Below are 17,209 nucleotides of genomic sequence, written 5' to 3' on the forward strand. Positions count from 1 at the left end.
ACAGGAAGTCTGCCACCACCATCTGCGCCCCCGGCCTGTGGATCACCTTGAACTTAAATGGCTGGAGCGCAAGATACCAACGGGTGATCCGCACATTGGCATCCTTCATGCGGTGGAGCCACTGGAGGGGCGCGTGGTCCGAAAAGAGAGTGAAAGGGCACCCCAGCAGGTAGTATCGGAGGGCAAGGACTGCCCACTTGATGGCGAGACACTCCTTTTCAATTGTGCTGTACTTGCTCTCGTGCATCGACAGCTTCCGGCTGATGTACAGCACCGGGCGCTCCTCACCCTCCACCTCCTGGGACAAAACGGCCCCCAGCCCCCTGTCTGATGCATCAGTCTGCAAAATGAAGGGGAGGGAGAAGTCAGGGGAGTGTAAAAGTGGCCCCCCACACAGTGCAGCTTTTACCTCCGAGAAGGCCTGTTGGCATTGCTCCGTCCACTGGACCGGATCTGGAGCCCCCTTTTTAGTGAGGTCGGTTAGTGGGCTGGTGACGTCCGAATAGTTAGGTATAAACCTACGATAATAGCCAGCCAGCCCCAAGAACCGCCTCACCTCCTTTTTGGTCTTGGGCCTCGGGCAGGCCGCAATCACTGCAGTCTTGTTAATTTGGGGACGCACCTGCCCATGACCCAAGTGGAACCCCAGATACCGTACTTCCACCCGCCCAATCGCATACTTTTTCATGTTAGCTGTGAGGCCCGCTTTCCTCGGTGACTTTAGAACAGCCCTCAGGTGTTCCAAGTGCCGCGGCCAATCATGACTGTAGATTATTATGTCGTCTAGATAGACAGCCATGTAGGCAGCATGAGGGCGGAGGACCCTTTCCATAAGCCGCTGGAACATAGCGGGTGCCCCAAACAACCCAAAGGGGAGCGTGATGAATTGGTGTAAACCAAACGGTGTGGAAAAGGCCATTTTCTCTCGGGATAGAGGAGTCAAGGGGATCTGCCAATATCCCTTGGTTAGATCCAGTGTCGAATAAAAGCAAGCAGCGCCTAACCGATCAAGCAACTCATCAATGCGAGGCATTGGGTACACGTCAAATTTAGACACCGCGTTGACCTTTCTATAGTCCACACAGAACCGGACCGACCCATCAGTCTTGGGAACCAGGACCACTGGGCTGCTCCAGTCACTGTGGGACTCCTCGATTATGCCCATTTCGAGCATGGCCTTGAGTTCATCCCAAACCACCTTTTTCTTGTGTTTGGGCAAGCGGTAAGGGCGGCTACGCACTACCACCCCTGGGGCGTTTCAATGTGGTGTTCTATGAGGTGGGTACGACCCAGAAGGGGCGAGAACACATCGGAAAATTCCTTCTGCAACCTGGCTACCTCCGTGAGTTGGGTCGGTGAGAGGTGGTCTCCACAAGGGACCGGAGTGGTCTGTGATGTTATCTTTTTTACCTCCGGCCCCAGCTCCGCCTTCTCTGGGACGACCGACGCCAATGCCACGGGGACCCCCTCATTCCAGCGTTTTAAAAGGTTGAGGTGGTATACTTGCAGTGCCCTGCCCCTATCCGTTCACTTTACCTCATATTCGACGTCCCCGACTCGCCGTGTGACCTCAAAGGGCCCTTGCCACTTGGCGACTAATTTAGAACTCGACGTGGGCAATAATACGAGTACTTTTTCTCCCGGCGTGAATTCTCTAAGGCGCGTGCCCCTGTCGTACAGCCGGCTTTGACGTTCTTGTGCCTGCCATAAATTCTCCTGTGTTAATTGCGTGAGGGTGTGGAGTTTTGCGCGCAGGTCAAGAACGTACTGGATTTCATTTTTACTCGGTGAAGGTCCCTCCTCCCAATTTTCCCGCAGCACATCCAGAATGCCATGCAGCTTACGCCCATATAATAATTCGAAGGGAGAAAACCCTGTGGAGGCTTGCGGGACCTCTCGTACTGCGAACAACAGGGGTTCGAGCCACTTATCCCAATTACGCGCATCTTCACTAACGAATTTCCGGATTATGTTTTTGAGTGTCTGGTTGAATCACTCTACTAATCCATCCGTTTGTGGGTGATATACACTGGTGCGGATGGACTTAATCCCCAGTAACCCATACAGCTTGCACAGTGTGCGTGACATAAACGGGGTGCCTTGGTCTGTCAGGATTTCTTTCGGAATCCCGACCCGGGAGATAACGCGGAAGAGCGCTTCCGCACTACTGCATGCTGAGATATTGAGGAGAGGCACTGCCTCCGGATATCGCGTTGCATAGTCCACCAGAACTAAAATAAAGCGATATCCCCATGCTGACCGATCTAATGGCCCGACGAGATCCATCCCAATTCGCTCAAATGGGGTCTCAATTAGAGGAAGAGGGTGCAACGGCACTTTTGGAGTGGCCGCGGGATTTACTAATTGGCATTCACGGCATGCCGCACACCACCGACGGACATCCCCGCGAATCCCAGGCCAATAGAACCGGGCCATTATTCGGGCTAGTGTTTTGTCTTGCCCCAAGTGTCCAGCCATGGGATTAAAGTGAGCCGCATGGAATACGAGTTCCCTATGGCTCTTTGGGATTAACAACTGGGTTACTCGTTCCTTGGTTTGAGTGTCCTGCGTCACTCGGTACAATCTATCTTTAATAATGGCAAAATAGGGGAAGGTTGGTGCCGGGCTTGGCTGAAGAGTTTGACCATCGATTACTCTCACTTGGTCAAACGCATGCCGCAGAGTCTCTTCTCGGGACTGCTCTAACGGGAAATCCCCAAGAGAATCCCCGAGAGAGGGAGGAGGACTGGAGTGCTCCTCACTCTGACGCGGTGGTGACGCAGACGGCTCTGTGACAGCTTCTCCAGCCAATGCCACACCAGGATCTTCCCATGACCTACTAGGGCAGGACCCACTGCGTGTTAAATACTCCATTAATTCTTTAAATCCCAGCCAATCAGTACCCAAGATGAACGAGTGGGTAAGGCAAGGATTAACCGCCACCTTTATTTTATGTGTTTGGCCCCGGAATAGAATATGGACAGACACTAGAGGGTAATGGTGAACATCCCCATGCACACACAACACTTTCACCGCTTGTGCTCCCCCCAGTGCCTCACCTTGCACCAGGCATTGGTGAATTGAGGTCTGATTGCAACCGGAATCCACCAAAGTGTGATATGTATCCCCTTGAATACTCACCGGTACGCGATACATTCCAGCCCAATCGGGGGCAGTTTCCAGTGCGTCAGGGATCCAGATGACAGCCCCCACCTCCCTTGCGGGACTCTGATTCGGGAGACATTCCGATTCCCCGCCGTGCCAGCAAACCGGCCCAGGCTTTCCCTCTGCACTGGTGTTATGGGTGTCACTCACCTGAGGGGGAGACAACACAGACTCAGAAGAGGGAGATAGGAGGGCACCACGGGTGCGACGGGCTGGCTGGGGAGGAGCCAGCCACCACCTTTGTGGCAGGGGAATGGGGTGGGGAGGGGGACAAGAGACAGGCGAGAGAGAGGGAGAGAGAGAGGGGGAAGAGAAGCGAGGGGAGGTGCCTCGTCTGCCTGCCGTCAGAGCAGCCTCCAGATGGTCCTCCGCCAGCTCGATGGCTTGTTCCAGTGATGCCGGGCGGTGACACTGGACCCATTCCGCCGTTCCTTCCGGAAGTTGAGAGATAAACTGCTCCAGTGCCACCAGATCGATGATCTCCTTGGCGTCGCGGTCTTCTGCCCTCAGCCACCACCGGCAGGCATCCCGGAGTTGCTGGCCGAATGCAAACGGCCGGCCAACCTCCTCCAGTGTCAGCGTCCAGAAGCTCTGACGGTGTTGCTCCGGGGAGCGGCCGAGCCACTGCAGGATGGCTTTTCTCAGGTCTGCAAAGACCAGCTGGCTGTCAGCAGGGAGCTGCTGCGCTGCGAGCTGTGCCTCACCAGTTAAGAGTGGGAGGAGGCGCGCCGCGCGCTGCTCCAGCGGCCACCCCCACGCCTCGGCTGTTTGCTCAAAGAGAGTGAGGAACGCTTCTGGATCGTCCTGCGGTCCCATCTTCGTGAGGGTGGCGGCAGCGGTGGCCGGCGGCCCTGCTGACGTGAGCCGGTGCCGGAATGCCTGGCGATCTTCCTGCTGGGCCAGCATCAAGGCTGCAAAGCGCTGCTGCTGCTCCTTCCGGAGGGTGATCAGCCCTTGATGCTGGTTCTGTTGGGCGGTAGCGAGGGCAAGGATGAGCTCGTTGAACAGGGAGGACTCCATGGGGCGGTTCCCTTCTGTGCGTCCCAGGTTTCGGTACCACTGTAGTAAACCCCGGTGTGGGTGGAGCACAGAAGCACGGCAGGCGAGAGTTTGTGTTTATACACAGGCACTTTATTCGGCTTTTCAGCTTTCTTTCTTTCTTTCTTACTCACTCACTTACACACACACACACAAGTGTTGTGGTCGGGGAGAGCCTCTTCTCTCCTCTCCCCCTCCCTTTATACTCCATCCCTGCAACAAAATACACACACACACACACACACACACACACACACACACACACACACACACACACACAAATTGACATCAGGTGTAATGACCTAGCCACTTACCTTCCCTGACCCCGCCCTCCATTCACAGACTGCTGCTTGGCCATGCCCCCGCTGCCACACCACCCAATATAGCCTCTGCATTGTAGCGGACACTATGAGATATTCTTTTTCTGCAGAACCAAATGTCCAGGGATGGATCTGAACCCCTAACCCATAAGATGTTCAACACAGAGCAACACATGAACAGTAGATTTATCCAACTGGAAACACACTGAGTTTTCTCCACCTCCGGCACATTTGGGTCAACTCTGTTCAGGCAGGAGATACTGAATCAGGTCAGACTCCACCCCCTTGAACTTTTGGTTTAACCCTTTGGTGACTGACCCCTTGAAAATGGTTCCTCCAGGAACGATGACGTTTCAGTTGTCAAGACAATGGAAAAACTAAAATACAAGAGCATTTTGTTTTGTGCACAAGAGCATTGTGACGTATCTTTCTGTTTTTGTATTTTAGTTTTTCCGTTGTCTTGACAACTGAAAAGTCATCGTTCCTGGAGGAACCATTTTCAAGTGGTCAGTCACCAAAGGGTTAATAACAAGGGGTCCTTGGACACTGGAGAGGGAATTTATCTGTCCTTATGTCCCTTAGGCATTTCTCAATGAACTCTGATGATTATCAACTCTTCTTGCATGCCTGACTTACAATGAGTAAATTGTTTGGTTAAGGTTATTTAATGTTGTAAATGTTTACTGGCAGAGCTGTCTGAGTCCAGAAATTGTTGGGTCTGTTCTTATTCTAAGTGTTGGAACTGGATGAAAGCAATTTCTGAGGGTTGATTCCATATGATTCAAATTTTCAGGATACAAATCCTTTACGATTAACTTTTGATCTTTTTCGGAATGACCTGGCAGTAACTTAGCAGCTTTCAAATAAAAGAATAGATCATGGGTTCTGGAAGATGGATTATTGCTGAATATATTGTTTGCTTTTATTTTGGGCCATGTGTTTGGGCTCGATATGATCAGTAATGAATCAGGCACTAAAGAGCAATCAAATATATGATAGCAAACTTTAGTTACTTGGTTGTAACTCATTTATTGTATTTTCAGTCACTCAAAAGACACACACACAACAATGTACAGTTAGTGTCTTCTAAAGTTTTTCCTCTTTTGTCCTGCGCAGAAGCCATTCAAACGGAGCCCACACACAGTGTGATTGCAGAGGGTGCAACCAGGCCTTTAGACCAACAGGACAATGGTGAAGTACTGGAAGTGTGGAGTTTAATAAGGTCTGTGATCTGTGCAACAGAAGACAGGAAATCAATTGAATTATTCACTCAGGAAATCTTAGTATAGAGTCATGTACAGTGGTGCTTGGAAGTTTGTGAACCCTTTAGAATTTTCTATATTTCTGCATAAATATGACCTAAAACAACATCAGATTTTCACACGAGTCCTAAAAGTAGATAAAGAGAACCCAGTTAAACAAATGAGACAAAAATATTGTACTTGGTCATTTATTTATTGAGGAAAATGATCCAATATTACATATCTGTGAGTGGCAAAAGTATGTGAACCTTTGCTTTCAGTATCTGGTGTGACCCCCTTGTGCAGCAATAACTGCAACTAAACGTTTCTGGTAACTGTTGATCAGTCCTGCACACTGGCTTGGAGGAATTTTAGCCCATTCCTCTGTACAGAACAGCTTCAACTCTGGGATGTTGGTGGGTTTCCTCACATGAACTGCTCGCTTCAGGTCCTTCCACAACATTTCCATTGGATTAAGGTCAGGACTTTGACTTGGCCATTCCAAAACATTAACTTTATTCTTCTTTAACCATTCTTTGGTAGAATGACTTGTGTGCTTAGGGTCATTGTCTTGCTGCATGAGCCGCCTTCTCTTGAGATTCAGTTCATGGACAGATGTCCTGACATTTTTCCTTTAGAATTCACTGGTATCATTCAGAATTCATTGTTCCATCAATGATGGCAAGCCGTCCTGGCCCAGATGCAGCAAAACAGGCCCAAACCATGATACTACCACCACCATGTTTCACAGATGGGATAAGGTTCTTGTGTTGGAATGCAGGGTTTTCCTTTCTCCAAACATAACGCTTCTCATTTAAACCAAAAATTTCTATTTTGGTCTCATCCATCCACAAAACATTTTTCCAATAACCTTCTGGCTTGTCCACGTGATCTTTAGCAAACTGCAGATGAGCAGCAATGTTCTTTTGGGAGAGCAGTGGCTTTCTCCTTGCAACCCTGCCATGCACACCATTGTTGTTCAGTGTTCTCCTGATGGTGGACTCATGAACATTAACATTAGTCAATGTGAGAGAGGCCTTCAGTTGCTAAGAAGTTACCCTGGGGTCCTTTATGACCTCGCCGACTATTACACGCCTTGATCTTGGAGTGATCTTTGTTGGTTGACTACTCCTGGGGAGGGTAACAATGGTCTTGAATTTCCTCCATTTGTACACAATCTGTCTGACTGTGGATTGGTGGAGTCCAAACTCTTTAGAGATGGTTTTGTAACCTTTTCCAACCTGATGAGCATGAACAGCGCTTTTTCTGAGGTCCTCAGATATCTCCTTTGTTCGTGCCATGACACACTTCCACAAACATGTGTTGCGAAGATCAGACTTTGATAGATCCCTGTTCTTTAAATAAAACAGGGTGCCCACTCACACCTGATTGTCATCCCATTGATTGAAAACACCTGACTCTAATTTCACCTTCAAATTAACTGCTAATCCTAGAGGTTCACATACTTTTGCCACTCACAGATATGTAATATTGGATCATTTTCCTCAATAAATAAATGACCAAGTATAATATTTTTGTCTCATTTGTTTAACTGGGTTCTCTTTATCTACTTTTAGGACTTTGTGTGAAAATCTGATGATGTTTTAGGTGATATTTATGCAGAAATATAGAAAATTCTAAAGGGTTCACAAACTTTCAAGCACCACTGTATATACAATAAGAGAAGATAAAAATACAAAAATTAATGCCTAATAAACTCAGTCTTAACTGCTTTTAGCTAATGTGGCTTGTGAATGTAAGCACTCATTGCCTATATATATTTAGGCTAAAGGTGATATCTTCAATCTCTCTGTACACTCTGTAGATAGTTCAACTATACTCATACACTATAAACCAAACTCCATGGTGCAAAAAAAGATTATGGGCTTTATTTTAATGACCATTTCATGTACACTCACCAGCCACTTTATTAGGAACACCCATACAGTACACCTGCTGTTTTATGCAGTTATCTCATCAGCCAATCCCTTGACAGCAGCACAATGCATAAAATCATGCAGATACAAATCAAAAGTTTCACTTAATGTTCACTTCAAGCATCAGAATAGGAAAAATTGTGATTTCTATGACTTTCACTGTGGCATGGATATAGGGTGACCATTTCCATAACACCAAAAAGGAGGACATTATTTGGATGGGGGTCTGGGGGCCCTCCCCCAGAAAATTTTGTATTTCTTAGATGCAATTTCCTGCATTCTAATCAATTTTAGGGTGAATAATGGCAAATCCCATCTGATTCATAGCCCTCAAATTTTTATGTAAACCACAGTGGCAAGATTGAGAATGGATTATTTTTATGCAAGTCACTCAAGTTTGGTGAAATCAACATCGCAATTTTGTAGGGTTAAAGATTATGATTGTGGGGAAAAAAGAGTAAGGTCAAAGCATTCATAGTATTTATTATAATTCATGTATTAGCTCTTAATTGGCTAGAACACACAGTATTTATATTTATTAAAAACATTGTGGAGTTAACAAACCACTGAAATTAAACTTAAGGTGCTGAGTACCAAAAAGCACAACATTTGTAGATTCTCAAAGAACAAATAGGCAACATAACCAGCAACATTATAAAACGTTTTAAAGCATTCATAGTATTTATTATAATTCATGTATTAGCTCTTAATTGGCTAGAACACCATATTTGTATTTATTAAAAACATTGTGGAGTAACAAACCACTGAAATTAAACTTAAGGTAGATATAGTAGATGTGCATTTGCACTGTCATCCATATCCTAACAAGTTAAGTTGTGAGCAGCTGGTCTACCGGACAGACTCGTGTTTCCAAGTCCCAGCCAGGGCCAGGGGGGCAGGGCACTAGGCACGTGTCAGGAAGATCATCAAAGGATAGAGCGCAACGTGTTCTAGAACGCAACGCCTCGCGGTGCGGAGTTCGCATTGCATGCCAAAAAACATCGAGCCATAGACTCTTTATTGTAGATTACTAGTGTGCAGCACAGATCTGCAGTTTCCCTACAAAACGTTATTCTAGAACTCTGCTCTTCCAGTCTGGCAAGTCGATATTATATAATTCCGCTCATCGTCTCTAAAAGGAGGACAAATGTGCGTCCGGCTTGATGCTGCGCCGGACGCCGGACAAGACATTGAAAAGACGGACGGTCCGGCCTAAAGTTGGATGTCTGGCCACCCTACATGGGTGTTGGTGCCAGATGGACTGGTTTGAGTATTTCAGAAACTGCTGATCTCCTGGGGTTTTCACACACAACAGTCTGTAGAGTTTACACAGAATGGTGCAAAAAACAAAAATTGAGTAAGCGACAGTTTTGTGGGTGGGAACTTCTTGTCGATAAGAGAAGTCAGAGGAAAATGGCCAGATTGGTTCAAGCTGCCAGGAAGGATACAGAAAGAAAGAAAGCACAACTTTATTCATCACACACTTGTGAAATTTCCTCTCTGCATTTAACCCATCTGAAGCAGTGAACACACACATGCACACACACGTGAGCAATGAGCACACACACATACCCAGAGCAGTGGGCAGCCATGCAAACAGCGCCCAGGGAGCAGTTGGGAGTTAGGTGCCTCACTCAAGGGCACCTAAGTCCAAGGCCGTCCCATATTAACCTAACCACATGTCTTTGGACTGCAGGGGAAACCGGAGCACCTGGAGGAAACCCACACAGACATTGGGAGAACATGCAAACTCCACACAGAAAGGCCCTCGCTGGCCACTGGGTTCAAACCCAGAACCCTCTTGCTGTGAGGCGACCATGCTAACCACTACACCACCGTGCTGCCTCATAGCAACTAATAGCAACTCCTTACAACCATGGTGAGCAGAAAAGCATCTCAGCATGAAACAGCAGAAGAGCACATTGGGTTCCACTCCTGCCAGCCAAGAACAGGAATATTAAGCCCAGTGCACACCTTCCTGATTTCATCGGGACATCGTACATGTTCAGCCCAAATAGATGGTCAAGTGTTCAAGATATCACGTGATAGTACAAAATATATACAGTATCTATCTATCTATCTATCTATCTATCTATCTATCTATCTATCTATATGGGGGCGGCACGGTGGTGTAGTGGTTAGCGCTGTCGCCTCACAGCAAGAAGGTCCGGGTTCGAGCCCCGTGGCCGGTGAGGGCCTTTCTGTGCGGAGTTTGCATGTTCTCCCCGTGTCCGCGTGGGTTTCCTCCGGGTGCTCCGGTTTCCCCCATAGTCCAAAGACATGCAGGTTAGGTTAACTAGTGACTCTCAATTGACCGTAGGTGTGAGTGTGAATGGTTGTTTGTGTCTATGTGTGAGCCCTGTGATGACCTGGCGACTTGTCCAGGGTGTACCCCGCCTTTCGCCCGTAGTCAGCTGGGATAGGCTCCAGCTTGCCTGTGACCCTGTAGAACAGGATAAAGCGGCTAGAGATAAAGAGATGAGATGAGATATACCGTATGGGGGCGGCACGGTGGTGTAGTGGTTAGCGCTGTTGCCTCACAGCAAGAAGGTCCAGGTTCGAGCCCCGTGGCTGGCGAGGGCCTTTCTGTGTGGAGTTTGCATGTTCTCCCCATGCCCACGTGGGTTTCCTCCGGGTGCTCCGGTTTCCCCCATAGTCCAAAGACATGCAGGTTAGGTTAACTAGCGACTCTCAATTGACCGTAGGTGTGAGTGTGAATGGTTGTTTGTGTCTATGTGTCAGCCCTGTGATGACCTGGCGACTTGTCCAGGGTGTACCCCACCTTTCGCCCATAGTCAGCTGGGATAGGCTCCAGCTTGCCTGTGACCCTGTAGAACAGGATAAAGCGGCTAGAGATAATGAGATGAGATACACACACACACAGTGTATGTATATATATATATATATATATATATAGAGAGAGAGAGAGAGAGAGAGAGGTATTAAATTTTGAATATTAGAATCAAAAAGGCATAAGAATCCCAACTTGACAAATCAATAATAAGAATTGATTCTAATTTGGGGCAGCACGGTGGTGTAGTGGTTAGCGCTGTCGCCTCACAGCAAGAAGGTCCGGGTTCGAGCCCTGTGGCCAGCGAGGGCCTTTCTGTGCGGAGTTTGCATGTTCTCCCCGTGTCCGCGTGGGTTTCCTCCGGGTGCTCCGGTTTCCCCCACAGTCCAAAGACATGCAGGTTAGGTTAACTGGTGACTCTAAATTGACCGTAGGTGTGAATGTGAGTGTGAATGGTTGTCTGTGTCTATGTGTCAGCCCTGTGATGACCTGGCGACTTGTCCAGGGTGTACCCCGCCTTGCGCCTGTAGTCAGCTGGGATAGGCTCCAGCTTGCCTGCGACCCTGTAGAACAGGATAAAGTGGCTCGAGATAATGAGATGAGATGAGATTCTAATTTGTTCAGTCGTTCTTAAAATTCAACTTGTTCCGGGATTCCGGACAAGCGATTTCTGTACCACTGACGATGCTATAATACTTTACCAGGCATTTTCAAAGCTGACACGATTACAGTCATAGCCTTGTTCCTCTTTTCCTATTTGCTGTAATCAGGTGAACTAATGTCATAAAGACAGCTGGATGCTTCCCAAAGTGACACAAGTTGTGCTTCCCGGTCTGCAGTCCACGTGTGATCAATCCTGGCACTCCAATTGGCTGTTTAAAATTATCGTAACCAATGAGATCATAGTAACAATGCACACCCCGCCGATTGTGTTGCGTACGAGGAGATCGCGTCCTAAAATATCAAGACCAGTTTGATCTGAACCGAGAACTGATGAAATCGGCTATGAGGTGCCCCCACACACATTTACGATTCGCAAGCGACTTAATCGGCCCGACAAAATCGTAAGCGAATCGGGAAGGTGTGCAGAGGGTTTTATCTAATCAGCATATTTTTGAACTGTAGGAGAAACCAGAGCAAACACACAACTCCACACAGAAAGAACCCCATCAGCCATGGGGTTCAAACCCAGAATCTTCTTGCTATGAGGCAACAGTACCAACTGCTACACTACCATGCCACCTTCCTTAGCATAGATTTAGGCTAAAGGTGATATAAGTAATATTTACAACCTCTTTATTCCTCTCCTTTTTTGTAATTGACAAAATTGAGGGACTTGCATAAAATTGCAAATATACAACAAAGTGTAAATGAAGACAAAAAAATTACCAACTCTTGAAATATGCTGACAACCCTTACAAAAAAGAAGTTTATTCAAGTGTGCTTCTACTATGCTTCTTTTAAACTAAAAATAAGGGTATGCTTTCAGTTTACTTTTTATTTACTTATCAGAGATGTACTTAGTAAAGTTATACATAAGTATACTTGGCTTATACTGAAAAGTATATAGAAAAGTCCAAGTATATTAAGCTTATACTTAAACTTTTGATCAAGATATACTTGACCAAATAATAATAGAGTGTAAAAGAGAATTAAAATATTTGTGCCTTATGTTTAAGTGCACCTGCCCTGTAGTTGTGCTTATCCTTTTGATAGTAACCTATAAAATACTTCTTTTCACACACATTTCTCTTATTTTATTTGCCAACAAATTTGAAAACAAAGGTGAGAACATTGTGACAGACTTGAATCATACTGGCTGTCATTATAAGCCATCATCAAAATACATCTGAATTTTTACAATTTCATCAAAAAATAAGTCAAATTTCATCAGTAAAAGCATATATCAGTGGCAAAAAGTGGACTAGAAGTGCATTTCTGCATAAATATGACCTAAAACATTATCAGATTTTCACACAAGTCCTAAAAGTAGATAAAGAGAACCCAGTTAAACAAACGAGACAAAAATATTATACTTGGTCATTTATTTATTGAGGAAAATGATCCAATATTACATATCTGTGAGTGTCAAAAGTATGTGCACCACTAGGATTAGCAGTTAATTTGAAGGTGAAATTAGAGTCAGGTGTTTTCAATCAATGGGATGACAATCAGGTGTGAGTGGGCACCCTGTTTTATTTAAAGAACAGGGATCTATCAAAGTCTGATCTTCACAACACATGTTTGGAAGTGTATCATGGCACGAACAAAGGAGATTTCTGAGGACCTCAGAAAAAGCGTTGTTGATGCTCATCAGCTTGGAAAAGGTTACAAAACCATCTCTAAAGAGTTTGGACTCCACCAATCCACAGTCAGACAAATTGTGTACAAATGGAGGAAATTCAAGACTATTGTTACCCTCCCCAGGAGTGGTCGACCAACAAAGATCACTCCAAGAGCAAGGCATGTAATAGAAGGCGAGGTCACAAAGGACCCCAGAGTAACTTCTAAGCAACTGAAGGCCTCTCTCACATTGGCTAATGTTAATGTTCATGAGTCCACCATCAGGAGAACACTGAACAACAATGGTGTGCATGGCAGGGTTGCAAGGAGAAAGCCACTGCTCTCTAAAAAGAACATTGCTGCTTGTCTGCAGTTTGCTAAAGATCACGTGGACAAGCCAGAAGACTATTGGAAAAATGTTTTGTAGACGGATGAGACCAAAATAGAACTTTTTGTTTTGAATGAGAAGTGTTATGTTTGGAGAAAGGAAAACACTGCATTCCAGCATAAGAACCTTATCCCATCTATGAAACATGGTGGTGGTAGTATCATGGTTTGGGCCTGTTTTGCTGCATCTGGGCCAGGACGGCTTGCCATCATTCATGGAACAATGAATTCTGAATTATACCAGCGAATTCTACAGGAAAATGTCAGGACATCTGTCCATGAACTGAATCTCAAGAGAAGGTGGGTCATGCAGCAAGACAACGACCCTAAGCACACAAGTCGTTCTACCAAAGAATGGTTAAAGAAGAATAACATTAATGTTTTGGAATGGCCAAGTCAAAGTCCTGACCTTAATCCAATCGAAATGTTGTGGAAGGACCTGAAGTGAGCAGTTCATATGAGGAAACCCACCAACATCCCAGAGTTGAAGCTGTTCTGTACGGAGGAATGGGCTAAAATTCCTCCAAGCCGGTGTGCAGGACTGATCAGCAGTTACCGGAAACGTTTAGTTGCAGTTATTGCTGCACAAGGGGGTCACACCAGATACTGAAAGCAAAGGTTACTTTTGCCGCTCACAGATATGTAATACTGGCTCATTTCCCTCAATAAATAAATGACCAATTTTGGCACATTTGTTTAACTGGGTTCTCTTTAGAGAACCCAGTTAAATCCTTAGGTTGCTGGTTTGGGCGGTGTAGTGGTTAGCACGGTCGCCTCATAGCAAGAAGGTTTTGTGTTCGAACCCAGCGGCCGGCGAGGGCTTTCTTGTGTGGAGTTTGCATGTTCTCCCTGTGTCTGCATGGGTTTTCCCCACAGTCCAAAGACATGCAGTTAGGTTAACATGGGGTGGCCTTGGGATGAAGTGCCCTTGAGCAAAGTACTTAACCCCTGGGCGCTCTAGTTTGGCTGCTCACTGCTCTGAGTGTGTGTGTTCACTGCTTCAGAAGGGTTAAATGCAGAGGATGAATTTCACTGTGCTTGAAGTGTGCATGTGACAAATAAAGGTTTCTTCTTCTTTATCTACTTTTAGGACTTGTGTGAAAATCTGATGTTTTAGGTCATTTATGCAGAAATATAGAAAATTCTAAAGGGTTCACAAACTTTACAAGCTTTTATAAACTAAAGAGTGGACTACAAGTATAGAACTAGTAAACTATTAGTATATCAGTTTACCTGTGGTATACTTCTCATCTGTCAATCTCTAGCCACTTTATCCTGTTCTACAGGGTTGCAGGCAAGCTGGAGCCTATCCCAGCTGACTACGGGCGAAAGGCAGGGTACACCCTGGACAAGTCACTAGGTCATCACAGGGCTGACACATAGACAACCATTCACAGTCACCAGTTAACCTAACCTGCATGTCTTTGGGGGAAACCGGAGGAAACCCACACGGACAACATGCAATCTCCACACAGAAAGGCCCTCACCAGCCACGGGGCTCAAACCCAGACCTTCTTGCTATGAGGCGACAGCGCTAACCACTACACCACCGTGCCACCTGTGGTATACTTGCAGTACAAAATAAAAAAATAAAAAACTTTGTATACTCAGAGTATACATTTTATAAACTAAAAGTGGGCCAATTTAGTCCCAAGAAGTATTAGATTCGTTTACTTACAAGTATACTGTAAGTACATTGATATCTTGATACACAAAAGTATACTTCAGGAAATATACTTTAACTGAAGCATACTTAATAAAATTAACTTGAAGTATACTTCTTTTCGTACAATGCATTCCATATTACTGCTGGGAGACATTTACTGTATGGAAGGAGTCACAGTTAGTTGTCAGCACTTTGTGACAGTCATGACACTTTTCACAGTTTCCCAGCATGTGAAAGTCTTCAGGACTGAACAGTTTATGCTTTCAGGTAGAATGACAAGCTGAGTTTTATGAGAGAGAGAGTTTATTGCAGCTATTAGAGAGAACAGGAACATTAGCTTGTCCCTTGGATGCCCCATAACATTCAGGAATTGAAACCCAGCAGGAGTGTAAAGTGCAAGAGAAAGCGCCCTCTGGCCATCAAGTGAAAAACTGAACACACACACAGGGGAAACGACAAAGGCTTTTTAACATGGAGAGGAAAGTAGCTCGAGAATTTCGCCATAAGGTAAGTGAGTGATACATTTTCTTCTCTCAGTTTGATCCCCACAGATATGAGTGTCATGTTTAGATATGAGTGCAGTGGTCCTTTAAAAATGGCGGAAGACACCTGATATAAGCTATCAAATGTTCAAAACGGAGTTGAAATTAGTTTGTCTCACAGTACACAACAAAATCATGTTCAGATATCTTTACATTGAAGGCATTTCATTGCTTTGCCATGCCCTGTTTGAACTGAGTTACCTGTGCACACCTTTACCTGAACATTATCACTCACTTCTGGTTTGCATTTGTTTTCTGTAGGTTTTAGCTGGATTACAAGCATTTACACAGCCGCATGCAAAATACTGTCTTTTAAAAATGTTTGCTCTATGAAACACTACATGTACAGAAATTATTGCCAAGAAGCAGGTCACGTGATCTATAAAATTTAGGTCCTGTGGTTTCTATCTATTCAAGACAACCATTTAAAACTCATTTGTTTAATAGAAAACTGAGCATGTAGTTATACTTTCTATAACAGAGGGCATATGGACAGGCTTTATTATTATTTAGTTTCCATCGTGAGCTACAGTGGTGCTTGAAAGTTTGTGAACCCTTTAGAATTTTTTATACTTCTGCATAAATATGAACATCATCAGATTTTCACACAAGTCCTAAAAGTAGATAAAGAGAACCCAGTTAAACAAATGAGACAAAAAATATTATACTTGGTCATTTATTTATTGAGGAAAATGATCCAATATTACATATCTGTGAGTGGCAAAAGTAGACTTTGATAGATCCCTGTTCTTTAAATAAAACAGGGTGCCCACTCACACCTGATTGTCATCACATTGATTGAAAACACCTGACTCTAATTTCACCTTCAAATTAACTGCTCATCCTAGAGGTTCACATACTTTTGCCACTCACAGATATGTAATATTGGATCATTTTCCCTCAATAAATAAATGACCAAGTGTAATATTTTTGTCTCATTTGTTTAACTGGGTTCTCTTTATCTACTTTTAGGACTTGTGTGAAAATCTGATGTTGATTTAGGTCATATTTTTATGCAGAAATATATACACTCTTAAAACACATGTGTTGAAAATAACACAACTTGCGTTGTTTTTTAACACATCTCTATGTCCAGATTGGGACAACAGAACTTTTATTCATTTTAACACATTATTTGTTATTTGTGCAATTTTGGTGTTAAACATTTCTGAAATATAACACAACTCTTGTTGAAATTAAACTTGCAAAAAAGATGTGTTGATTTCCAACACATTCGTTTTAAGAGTGTAGAAAATTCTAAAGGGTTCACAAACTTTCAAGCACCACTGTATGTGCAATGATCTAGCATGTCCCATCTGCTGTGAGAGAGAGGGAGGGAGGGAGGGAGGGAGGGAGGGATGGAAAGGCCACTTCTTCAGCCTTCTGCATAGATCGATTGTCACACAAGGCCAGCCAGGCGAACAGGATTGCTTCATTTTCTTTTTCACCATTCCTCTCTCTGAGTAGGCCTGGGACCGGCAGTAAAATCCTTGTGTCGTAGTTTAATGTCTGCATGCACATCCTCCATTTTGTCAGCTGTTGTGAATTCATCATTGGTTATACCCTGACAGTATTTTATCGAAGGACATTTAGGACACTAGTGCAAAAGTGATTCATGCTTGAAATTTCAGTTTTATTAGTTTATGGTGTCAAAGTCCAGGCGTAAGGACACGTGGGGATTATATAATACATATTTATGACACCATCTATCCTCTCCACCCAAATCAGATCTTATCATGTACAACCTATTCTATTCTGTTGTTTTCTATTTCTAATAGTTAAATAACAGTGTCAGGTTTGTCTGTTTTGTAGAAAAGGATATACAGTACCAGCCAACAG

The 17,209-nt window shown here is 44.8% G+C and overlaps 1 protein-coding gene across 2 annotated transcripts in view; it reads left to right on the forward strand.

Annotated features, from left to right (window-relative positions):
* Positions 1 to 15,252: 15,252 nt before the first annotated feature.
* ush1c (Usher syndrome 1C) overlaps positions 15,253 to 17,209 on the forward strand; it is a 62,471-nt gene continuing 60,514 nt past the window's right edge. For both annotated transcript variants that reach the window (XM_060910027.1, XM_060910034.1), the window contains exon 1: positions 15,253 to 15,335. In XM_060910027.1, the coding sequence (XP_060766010.1) occupies positions 15,300 to 15,335 (36 nt within the window). In that variant the 5' untranslated portion in view covers positions 15,253 to 15,299. The remainder of the gene's footprint in view (positions 15,336 to 17,209) is intronic.

The sequence above is a fragment of the Neoarius graeffei genome, chromosome 2, assembly GCF_027579695.1.
Source record: "Neoarius graeffei isolate fNeoGra1 chromosome 2, fNeoGra1.pri, whole genome shotgun sequence".
NCBI classification, from domain to species: Eukaryota; Metazoa; Chordata; class Actinopteri; order Siluriformes; family Ariidae; genus Neoarius; species Neoarius graeffei.